General features: G+C 38.8%; 1 protein-coding gene across 1 annotated transcript; it reads right to left on the bottom strand.

Moving 5' to 3' along the window:
• Window positions 1–11,396: 11,396 nt before the first annotated feature.
• LOC120860734 (olfactory receptor 2B6) lies at window positions 11,397–12,477 on the bottom strand. Its single transcript, XM_040236477.1, has one exon. It carries the CDS (start codon window positions 12,475–12,477, stop codon window positions 11,482–11,484), a length of 996 nt encoding a protein of 331 aa, XP_040092411.1. The 3' UTR covers window positions 11,397–11,481.
• Between the last annotated feature and the right edge of the window lie 240 nt (window positions 12,478–12,717).

Raw genomic sequence — 12,717 nt, forward strand, 5'->3', positions numbered from 1 at the left:
AATCTGGATTGGACATAGTTTCTTATTCTATCCTGGTCCCCTTTTGAAAAGACGGGAAAGTCCCAATTCAGCCTATTAATAAACATAGAGTTAAGAGCTACCTGAGCAGAATAAACATCTGAAGGAATATCGGAATTTTCATTAAAAACAATATGAAGTCCATTGTAATACTCATAACCAGGTTCATCAGATTTTTGTGTGCAAGCCTGCTCCCATCAACAAAATTGAAAAAGCCAATCATTTGATGAAGCTGCCTAGCATTTGCCCAAGCCTGAGTGTATAATTTAGTGGACTGGTCTCCCAGTTGTAATTCTAGAAACCTTTTGGAATTTTCCCAATTAGTGAGTTTTCATTCAATGCTGGGCCTGGCCTTCACTGCATAAAAACTAGCTGATACTAAATCAGAGAACTCAGATAGATAGATTTGAACGACTTTATTAAATTCCTCAGCAAATCTGTGAGAATATTTGGTTTCTTTGGAAAAATCCTTGACGTCAGCTCAAAGTTGAGCTTTAGTCCTGGAAATATAGGAAACTGTTTAGCTTCTGGATCCTCAGAAGGCTTATGTTTAAAGGGACAGGTTCTGATAATTCAGAGGAAAGGGGAGTGGAGAGAGTTTCAGAAAAAAGGGGAAGTTTTGGTGAGAGAATTACTGTAGGGGACTTGAGGATATAATGAAGGCACAGGTATCGTAGAAGGGAAGGAAGATAATGATGCCAGAAGTGGAGCCTGAGACAAAGAAGCCAAGCAAAGAGAGCCTGAGCCTACCTTAGCCATTTTACTTTTCCTTAATAATTTCTTTGCCTTCGTTAATTTTAAAATCCTATTTTGCAAAGAGGCAATTTTAGACTACAGATTTGAGGGAAGCCTCAATATATCAATTAAAATAACTATTCCATTCAGTTCTGGAAATTTACTGTGGTATCGTAGCCAATTCAGTTTGGAGGAAACTAAGTTTAGGGATTTCAAAAGTCCCGCATAATGACCATTGATATTCCAAATTGCCTTTGGTCATGTCTGTCTGTTTAGTTACAAATGTGCAGAAGGAAAGACCACAGTTAGGTCAGAGTGACTGTTCCATTCAGTTCAGTCACTCAGTCTTGTCTGACTCTGTGACCCCATGGACTGAGGCATGCCAGACTTTCCTGTCCATTACCAACTCCCAGAGCTTGATCAAACTCAAATCCATTGAGTTGGTGATGCCATCCAACCATCTCATCCTCTGTCACTCCCTTCTCCTCCCACCTTCAATCTTTCCCAGCATCAGTGTCTTTTCCAATGTGTCAGTTCTTTGAATAAGGTGGCCAAAGTACTGGAGTTTCAGCTTCAGCATCAGCCCTTCCCATGAATATGCAGGACTGATTTCCTTTTGGATTGACTGGTTGGATCGCCTTGTAGTCCAAGGGACTCTCAAGAGTCTTCTCCAACATCACAGTTCAAAAGCATCAGTTCTTTGGCACTCAGCTTCCTTTATAATCCAACTCTCATATCCATGCATGACTACTGGAAAAATCATAGCCTTGACTAGACAGACCTTTGTCAGCAAAGCATTGTCTCTGCTTTTTAAATGCTGCCCAGATTTGTCATAGCTTTTCTTCCAAGGAGCAGGTGTCTTTTAATTTCATGGCTACAGTCACCAGCTGCAGTGATTTTGGAGCCCAAGAAAATAAAGTTTCTCACTGTTTCCTTTGTTTCTCCATCTGTTTGCCATAAAGTGATGGGACCGGATCCCATGATATTAGTTTTTTGAATGTTGAGTTTTAAGCCAGCTTTTAAGAATCCATCTTCAATGCGGGAGTCCTGGGTTCGATCCCTGGGTTGGGAAGATCCCCTGGAGAAGAGAAAAGCTACCCGCTCCAGTATTCTGGCCTGGAGAATTCCATGGACTGTATAGTTCATGGGGTCACAAAGAGCGGACACAACTGAGTGATTTTCACTTCACTTCATTTTCATTTTCCTCTTTCACTTTCATCAAGAGGCTCTTCAGTTATTCTTCGCTTTCTGCCATAAGGGTAGTGTCACCTGCATATCTGAGGTTATTGATATATTTCCCAGAAATCTTGATTCCAGCTTGTGCTTCATCCAGCCCAGCATTTTGTGTAATGTACTCTGCATAAAAGTTAAATAAGCAGGGTGACAATATACAGCCTTGATGTACTCTTTTCCCAATTTGGAACCAGTCTGTTGTTCCATATCCAGTTCTAACTGTTGTTTCTTGACCTGCATACAGATTTCTCAGGAGGTAGGTAGGGTGGTCTGGTATTCCCATCTCTTGAAGAATTTTCCACAGTTTGTGGTGATCCACACAGTCAAAGGCTTTGGTATAGTCAATAAAGCAGAAATAGATGGATTTCTGGAACTCTCTTGCTTTTTTGATAATCTAACAGATGTTGGCAATTTGATTTCTGGTTATTCTGCCTTTTCTAAATCCAGCTTGAATATCTGGAAGTTCTTAGTTCACATACTGTTGAAGCCTGGCTTGGGAAATTTTGAGCATTATTTTGCTAGCATGTGAGACGAGTGCAATTGTGCGGTAGTTTGAACATTCTTTGGCATTGCCTTTCTTTAGGATTGGAATGAAAACTAACCTTTTCCAGTCCTGTGACCTCTGCTGAATTTTCCAATTTGCTGGCATATTGAATGCAGCACTTTCACACATCATCTTTTAGGATTTGACATAGCTCAACTGGAATTCCATCATCTCCACTAGCTTTGTTCATAGTGATGCTTCCTCAAGCCTACTAGATTTTGCATTTCAGGATGTCTGGCTCTAGGTGAGTGATCACACCATCATGGTTATCTGGATCATGAAGATCTTTTTTGTATAGTCCTTCTGTGTATTCTTGCCACCCTTTCTTAATATCTTCTGCTTGTGTTAGGTCCATACCGTTTCTGTCCTTTATTGTGCATGTCTTTGCATGAAATATTCCCTTGGTATCTCTAATTTTCTTGAAGAGATCTCTAGTCTTTTCCATCCTATTGTTTTCCTCTATTTCTTTGCACTGATCGCTGAGGAAGGCTTTCTTATCTCTCCTTGCTATTCTTTGGAACTCTGCATTCAGATGGGTATATCTTTCCTTTTCTTCTTTACCTTTAACATCTCTTCTCTTCTCAGCTATTTGTAAGGCCTTCTCAGACAACCATTTTGCCTTTTTGCATTTCTTTTTCTTGGGGATGGTCTTGATCCCTGTCTCCTGTACAATGTCATGAACCTCTGTCCATAGTTATTCAGGCACTCTATCTGATCTAATCCCTTGAATCTATTTGCCACTTCCACTGTATAATCATAAGGGATTTGATTTAGGTCATACCTAAATGGTCTAGTGATTTTCCCTACTTTCTTCAATTTAAGTCAGAATTTGGCAATAAGGAGTTCATGATCTGAGCCACAGTCAGCTCCCAGTCTTGTTTTTGCTGACTGTAGAGAGCTTCTCCATCTTTGGCTGCAATATAATCTTTGATTATATTCAATCTGATTTCAGTGCTGACCATCTGGTGATGTCCATGTGTAAAGTTGTCTCTGTGTTGTTGAGTGCCTGTAGGAGGTGTGCTTTCAAGAAACTTAACTGGGATCTCATTTCCTCTAGAGTGGAGAATAATTTTCAAACAACTTAAACAGCTTACAGCACAAATGGCTCAATTCAAACAGCTTGCAAGCCAATCACAGCCAGAATTAAGAATGCAGCTGAGTTCCAGAGGAACCATGGATAAGGCTTTCCCACCCCACCCCCCCCACCCCGGCCCCCAAAGGATAAGTGGGGGACTTCCCTGGAAGTCCAGTGGTTAAGATTCTGATCTCACATGATGAGTGGTCAAAAAAAAAAAAAAAGAATAGGTGAAAGGCTGAAAAACACAGCACCATTTCAGAGAAACAACCCCTATTCCTGAAGGAATGCGTTGAAAGCTAGCTGGCTTCAGGAGAAGCAGTCCCTGTCCTTGAATGACTGGGCTGAAGGCTAGCCAGTGTCAGTGAAGAGGTCTGATCCCCAAATCAGGCCAAAGTGCCAAAAGAGTACTTGCATGAGGAACAGGGCCTTAACCAAAAAGACAAAATCTTTAAATAGATCCCAATTATAGCCTAAAAGCTTCAAACAAGAAAGAGAGAGGAAAAAAGAAAGAAAGAAAGGAATAAAAAGAAAGGCCAATTTCAAATCCAGAAGAAAGATATAACTTCAAACTCTGGGGTCCCTGAAAAAAGCAGGGAGTGACAATGATCTTAACTGTGCATACCTCATCTTTTTATCCACCAGTCCTGGAACCTTCAGAATCTTTCCTGGTCCCTGTTTGGGTCAACAAGATATTTTCCTGAAGCAAATGGACTGCTAGATATTTCTCCAACAAAGTTGGATTTATTTGAAATCAATGGAAAATTGCAGTTCAGGGTCTGCTAGTCTACCAACCCACGTTCAAGTCCCCATACAGCATGGGAAAGCTAATACTCTAGAGAGGAAAAGGAAATTAGGGTGGTGGATAAAAAGAGTTCATGGCTTTTCATTAGCTGAGTCTTTGCCGGTAAACAAGAGGAATCTTTCTTCTTCTACTGGGCTCTGCTAACAATGCAAAGTGTGGGAAGGTGTGAGTGCTCCCTCTTCTGATGTCCAGATTCTATTTAACTGATGTTTTTGTTTACTAACTTTTTACTTAACAGAGCTAGTCCTTTCATTTGTTCTTTATACTCTGTTCTACCTCACCTATTCAAGGGTGTAACTCCAGAAATTTACCCATATTTCTATTATGTCATCAAATTCTCTTATTTCATCCTTCCCAGGAGAAAACAAATATACCATTAATTCTAACATCTTAAATGAACAAACAAAGCAAAACAAAAAACTTCAAACCTTTCCGGGCCTCACTACCCCACCAGGTGTGTTTCTAGTAATCATTCTCCTTCACAGAAAAATTTCTCAGAAGTAAATTCTTTTGAACTTCCCTGGCAGTCGGGTGGTTAAGACTCCCTTCCACTGCAGGGGCCACAGATTCTATTCCTGGTCAGGGAAGATCCCACATGCCATGCAGTGCAGCCAAAAAATAAAATTGTTAGTTCTTTATAAAGGAAATAAAGTAATTCTATTTCTTCTATTCTTTTTTAACCTAGACTAGTCTGGAATTTGACTCCACCACTATACAAAAACAGCTTTTGTTCGTGTCACAAATTGCCTCCAGTTTGCCAAATACAATGCTGAATTTCAAGCTTGATCTTATCTCTCCTACCAAAAGCATTTGACCAAACTTGTCACTTTATCTTCCTTATTACACTTTCTTCACTTGACTATTTCCATCAATAAATTTTAAGTGTACGTTGAAGGGGGAGGGAGCAAGAAGAAGATGTCTTTCATTGTATATCTCTAGACCAAGAGGATCCGTATAGAGAGATTGCTGCCCAGTTACATGGAGTTCCTAGACTTTTAGCTAAATGCCAGGAATGATATAAATTTTGGAGATGTCTCTGTTTTAAAGGCATTGAGCTTATCTTTGCATGTCTGCAGAAAGAAAAATAAATTAGTATTTGATAACTCTAAGAGCAGGCTACAGTTCTTTGATAAAAATCAAAGAACAAATATACAAATCAAGTCTAACTCGTCCACGTGACATTTTCCCATATGTTTAAATGTATCTGCCATTTCTGTTGGGCTTCCCTTGTGGCTCAGCTGGTAAAGAATCTGCCTGCAATGTGGGAGACCTAGGTTCAATCCCTGGGTTGGGAAGATCCCCTGGAGAAGGGAAAGACTACCCACTCCAGTATTCTAGCCTGGAGAATTCCATGTGGTTGCACATTTCTATTCCTCATTCTGTTCCTCTGATCCTCAGTGGAAATGGTTATCATGCATATAATTTTGTTACAAAAACTCCTTAGACAGAATTATAAGGATGTTATTGTTTAGTCACTAAGTCACCTCCAACACTGCCACCCCATGGACTGCAGGCCACCCGGCTCCTCTGTCCACGGGATTTCCTACTCATGAATACTGGAGTGGGCTGCCATTTCCTTCTCTAGGGGATCTTCCCGACCCAGGTTTGATCCCTGACAGCTTTGCAGGCAGATTCTTTGCCCCGAGCCACCAGGGAAGCCTGATTATAAGGATAGATATACTTATGATACTTCCCCAGTGGCTCACGGATAAAGAATCGGCCTATAATGCAGGAGACACAGGAGATACCAGTTCCATCGAGGGGTGGGGAAGATCCCCTGAAGAAGGAAATGGCAACCCACTCCAGCATTTTTGCCAGAAAAATCTCATGGACAGAGAAGCCTGACGGGCTCCAGTCCATGGGGTCACAAACAGTCAGACATGACTGAGCACGTACACATATTTATTATAAGGATTGAACTGAATTCATTTATTTATGTTTGATACAATGAATATATGTCCTCAATTGTATTCTTAGGGAAATCACGTCTAGAACTATAATTTCTACTATCCTGTTGAATGTTTTAATAACATGCAGTAAAGGCTTTTGTATCAATGTTCCATCTCATCCTGTAGATTTAACATTCTTGATTACTCTTATAATTAGATTTATATTTAAATTTAAATATATGTCTCCTATATCATGTGCAATTTCTTTCCCATTGTGTCATCTATGAACCTAATAAGGCTGCCTTCTTTGCCTTCTTCTCAGGTTATTTATAACTGTATATTAACAGAATTAATATTTATATCCTATTATAATAAACTTCTCTTCTTAAGGAATGTTGTTCTATTAACCAACTTAAATTAGACATGAACAAATAGAACTCTATTATAATTTTCCTAATGTTATAAAAGTATATCATGAAAAACCTTCTCAAATTTTAGACTGCAGGAAAGATTATATTTATATTCAAAACATTTCTATACTATATCAATCTGACATCTCTATAAAAATGAGATATGTAGGTGAGCATGTAGAAAAATTAGAACCTTTGTACACTGCTGATGGAATGTAAAATGGTGCAGTCACTATGGAAATCAGTAAAGCAGTTCTTCAAAAAATTAAAGATAGAATTTCCACATGATCCAGCAAGCAGTTCTTCAAAATTTAAAAGTAGAATTTCCATATGATCCATTAATTCTACTTCTAGAAGTATACCCCACTGAAAGTGGGGTCTCAAACAGATATTTGTACACCCATGTTCAAGGCAGTATTATTCACAACAGCCAAAAGGTGAAAGCAAACAAGTCTCTTTTGAAAGATGAATGACCAAACAAAATGTGGTATATTCATACAACTAAATGATATTCAGTTTTTAAAAAGGAAGGGATTCCTTACATGCTACAAGATAGATGGATCTTGAAGACATTATGCTAAATGAAATGTCAGTCACAAAAATACACAAATACTTTATAATTCCACTTCTATTAGGCACCTAGAGTAATCAAAATCATAGAGACAAAAAGTAGAATGGAGGTTTGAAGGGAAAATAGGTATTTATTGTTTAATAGGCACAGAGTTTTAGTTTAGAAAAATGAAAAATATTCTGGAGATGGATGGTGGTGAAGGTTGCACAAAATATGATTGTGTTTAATGCCCCTGAACTGTACACTCAAATATGGTTAAAATCACAAATATAACATTATATATTCATCACTACAATTTAAAGAAAGCAACATTCAGAATGTGCTGCTGTGCTTAGTTGCTAAGTCCTGTCCGACTCTGCGACCTCATGGACTGCAGCCTGCCAGGCTCCTCTATCCATTGAAATTCTCTAGGCAGGAATACTGGAATGGGTTGCCATGCCCTCCTCCAGGGAACTTCCAAACCCAAGGATTGAACTCGGTTTTCCTGCATTGTAGGCAAAAAAAATTACTTGGATTAGGAAAATAAAGTTCTCAGAATTGCAAATAAATAAACAAAATTAGCTTACATTTACAATTAGTAAAATTAGACCTTATTCTAAATGAATATATTTGTTATATTTTTAATAATCACAAAGTAACTAAAAATAACTTAGTTATAGACTTTGCCTGTAGATCATTTTCTACCAGTATAAAATCAAACCTAACATATGAAATTGCTGAATCAATTAATCCTTCATTAAGAAAAAGTAAAAGCTATTTCAATTTTATTTTTCTTCTATATTCTCAGAATTCATCAAATTTCACTGACTTTGATGCTGAAATGCACATTTGCATCTGGATATTTGATAAATTAGTTATTTGAACCTTTAGCAGTGAATTTACCTTCAATGAGGAAAGTACTCTTATGTATACAATGTAATCTATTAGCATTTTGCTTCCATTTACTCATTTAATGATACTTATTCCTCATAAGAAAGAGAATGGAAATTAGAACTTAATATATCCAATTTATTTCTCATATTTGCATTATTCTATGGCAAAAGTACATGATAATACTGTGATGTTTTAAGGAGAAACATAATAAATGTATGTTTTAATTGTATTTTCTAAATGTGTAATGTATTATAGGAGAAAACATGGGAGAAAAAGAGATAGAAGCACAATTAAATACCTATAATGTGAATGAATCACTCAATAATCCAAAGAACCAACTGATATGTAAGCACATGTAACCCTCAATACTTTGATGAAGTTGATATCTGACTCTTTGCGACCCCATGAATCACAACACGCCAGACCTCCCTGTCCATCACCAACTCCCAGAGTTCACTCAAACTCATATCCATCAAGTCGGTGATCCCATCAGCCATCTCATCCTCTGTCGTCCCCTTCTCCTCCTGCCCCCAATCCCTCTGAGCATCAGGGTCTTTTCCAATGAGTCAACTCTTCGAACGAGGTGGCCCAAGTATTGGAGTTTCAGCTTCAGCGTCAGTCCTTCCAAAGAATACCCAGGACTGGTCTTAGGATGGACTGGTTGGATCTCCTTGCAGTCCAAGGGACTCTCAAGAGTCTTCTCCAACACCACAGTTCAAAAGCATCAATTCTTCGGCACTCAGCTTTCTTCACAGTCCAACTCTCACATCCATACATGACCACTGGAAAAACCATAGCCTTGACTAGATGGACCTTTGTTGGCAAAGTAATATCTCTGTTTTTCAATATACTGTCTAGGTTGGTCATAACTTTCCTTCAAAGGAGTAAGTGTCTTTTAATTTCATGGCTGCAATCACCATCTGCAGTGATTTTGGAGCCCCCCAAAATAAACTCTGACATTGTTTCCACTGTTTCCCCATCTATTTGCCGTGAAATGATGGGACCAGATGCCATGATATTCGTTTTCTGAATGTTGAGCTTTAAGCCAACTTTTTTGCTCTCCTCTTTCACTTTCATTAAGAGGCTTTTTAATCCCTCTTCACTTTCTGCCATAAGGGTGGTGTCATCTGCATATCTCAGGTTATTGATATTTCTCCCAGCAATCTTGATTCCAGCTTGTGCTTCTTCCAGCCAAGTGTTTCTCATGATATACTCTGCATAGAAGTTAAATAAGCAGGGTGACAATATACAGCCTTGACATCCTCCTTTTCCTACTTGGAACCAGTCTGTTGTTCCATGTCCAGTTCTAACTGTTGCTTCCTGACCTGCATACAAATTTCTCAAGAGGCAGGTCAGGTAGTCTGGTATACCCATCTCTTTCAGAATTTTCCACAGTTTATTGTGACCCACACAGTCAAAGGCTTTGGCATAGTCAATAAAGCAGAAATAGATGTTTTTCTGGACCTCTCTTGCTTTTTTGATGATCCAGCAGATGTTGGCAATTTGACCTCTGGTTCCTCTGCCTTTTCTAAAACCAGCTTGAAAATCTGGACTGAGCACCTGAACCAAACTGAACTGAACTGAACTGAAAGGTGATATGGTAAGATGTACAGTGTGGTAATCCAATACTTATGGTACAGACTATGTTCCCTCAAGAAGACTAAAATGCAAAGAAGCTATTGTGAAAGAAACATGTGTATGAAACAAAAAATCATTGGAAATCATTAAAGATGTGCTATTTTAATCTCTAGGCTGTGTTTTGGAGTTTATGAGAATACTGAAAATATTAATAAATAGGGAGAATATGAAAAATATTTCAAGGAAGGAAAATTAATGAATGCCTAGGATTTGATCTATGAAGGAAATAAAAAAGAATGTTTCTAATGAGGAGGAAAACATGAGAGTAGAGAATGGAAGGACTTCCCTGGTGGCTCAGATGGTAAAGAATCCTCCTCTGATGTGGGAGACCTGGGTTTGATCCCTGGGTTGGGAAGGGATGTCCTACAGGAGGGCATGGCAACACACTCCAGTGTTCTTGCCTGGAGAATCCCCATGGGCAAAGGAGCCTGGCAGACTGCAGTCCATAGGGTCACAGAGTCAGACATGACTCTGACTAAGCACAGAGAATGGAAAATCTTATTGCATATGATATAGCAATAAGTGTAAAGGGTACTAGATGGAATAGCATCCATCTAGTTTTAATCTAGAATATAAATCATTGTGGTTTTTAATATTATGTTGACATGAGTGTGGTATTGAAAACTTTAAACTGGGGTTGTGAACTTCATATCCAAATTTAAAGTTGTTATATTTCAGGGTTTTGGTAAATTTCTTCTAATTATATAAAAAAAGGTGTGTGTGTGCATATGGTATTACCAGAGAAATGATTGCTTGCTTTTGTCATATGCTTAGAAAGGTCTGCTGCTGCTGCTAAGTCACATCAGTCATGTCTAAGTTACACCAACTTATACAAACATAAAAATAAAGTTGAAAATATTGAGATTATGCAGTTTCTGGTGAACTGGAAGACTAATTCTGGATAGTTGTCCAATAAATAGGTTTAGGCAACAAAAGACTAATGTAACTTCCCATCAATAAACTTTTATTTGTGGGAGGTAATCAAAATAGTTGTGGCTCAGCTGGTAAAGAATCTGCCTGCAATGCGAGAGACCTGGTTCAATTTCTGGGTTGGGAAGATCCTGGGTTCAATCCCTGGGTTGGGAAGATCCCCTGGAGAAGGGAAAGGCTACCTACTCCAGTATTCTGGCCTACAGAATTCCATGGACTCTAATAGTGTATGTGGTTGCAAAGAGTTGGACATGACTGAGTGACTTTCACTTCACAATCAAAATAGTTCTCTGAGGAATGACGAAAAAAGGACAAGTTGAAGAGAAGTTAGTAAGCTGCATAAACACTAAACATTTACAAAGCTTATCAGTATATTCCTCATGTTAAATAACAAAATTCAATCAAATGAATTTTAAAGATCTAGTTGGCTTTAGTGAATGATTCATGAATCAGGTAGCATCCCACCGAGCAAATAAAAAATGCCTCTGCCTAGCTGTAGAAAGAAAAAAATTTTTAAGGCATGAAAGGGGCAAAATGACAACAAGAAACACCCAAAACCCAAAGGGAATTATTAGCAAAAAATGCATTGTTTCGGACAAGGTTGCCCTTAGTGCTAACCAGATAATTCCAGGTTGTCTGAGTAAAAGTTACATTCTTGGTGGATTGAGATGGCAATTATGTTAGGTATTCAAGTCTCTGTACATTTACACGGACTTGGTATAACTGATTCCATTTGGGGCCTATTTTTTCTTTTTAATATTTATTTCCTGATTGAGAAGACTCTTACCACTAACCTTTTGAAGGCCTCCTTTACCTCTTTGTTTCTAAGTGTATATATCAGGGGATTCAGCATGGGTGCAACAATTCCATAAAAGAGGGAAACCATCTTTCCCCGGTCCTTGGAGCTGGGTGAAGGTGGTTGCAGGTACATGGAGATGGCTGTACCATAAAAAAGTGACACCACAAGTAGATGGGAGCCACAAGTTCCAAGTGCTTTTTGTCTGCCTTCAGCAGATTGGATCCTCAACACTGCTCGGGCAATAAAAGCATATGATATAGCAATAAGTGTAAAGGGTACTAGATGGAATAGCATACTTAGAAAGAAGAGTTCAGCCTCATTTGCTGTGGTGTCAACACATGACAATTTGAGCAGAGCAGGGACTTCACAGAGAAAGTGATCTAGTACAAAGGGGCCACAGAGTGGCAGTTGGAGAGTCAGGACAGACAACCACATTGCGTTGCTGAAACCAGTAATCCAGGATGCAGCTGCCAGCTGGAGGCAGCGCCTTTGGTGCATGATGACTGAGTAATGGAGAGGCCGACAAATAGCTACAAACCTATCAAAGGACATGACGGGCAGCAGAACACATTCGGTGGCCCCCAAAGCCAGAAATATGAACAGCTGGGCCACACAGCCAGCATAACTAATTACCTTCCTGGCGCTGTGCAGATTTACCAGCAACTGTGGAACTGTACTTGTGGTATAGCAAAGATCTAGGAGTGACAGATTGGTAAGAAAGAAATACATGGGAGTCTGGAGTCTGGAGTCCAGGCGTGACACTAGAATAATGGTCAGATTCCCAAAGATAGTCACCATGTAAGAAATGAAGAAGACCACAAAGAGTGGAAACTCTAGCCATGGTCGATCTGAGAAGCCTAAGAGGATGAACTCCAGGGGGATACTCTCATTTACTGGAGTCACGATCAGTGTTTCTTCGTTTCCTGAAACATAAAAATTCAGGAGGTCAATGAACATGTATTGACTATTTCAATTATTTATAATCACCTTCATACCTGTTTGAAGACAGTAACAGAACTGATGCTGCTTGTAACATGAAAAATATGTAATTATCTAAATATTTCTAAAATTCAGTCTTTCTATCTCTGTATCAGCACTTCAAAGAGAAAAGCCAAAATTTTAAAAGAAAACACCTGATTTAAACAGTTCCAATAAAATTTGTTCTTTGATTTTTCTTTTCCTGTCATTTGGTTAATT

This window comes from Oryx dammah, unplaced genomic scaffold (genome assembly GCF_014754425.2).
Source record: "Oryx dammah isolate SB20612 unplaced genomic scaffold, SCBI_Odam_1.1 HiC_scaffold_11166, whole genome shotgun sequence".
Classification (NCBI taxonomy): Eukaryota; Metazoa; Chordata; class Mammalia; order Artiodactyla; family Bovidae; genus Oryx; species Oryx dammah.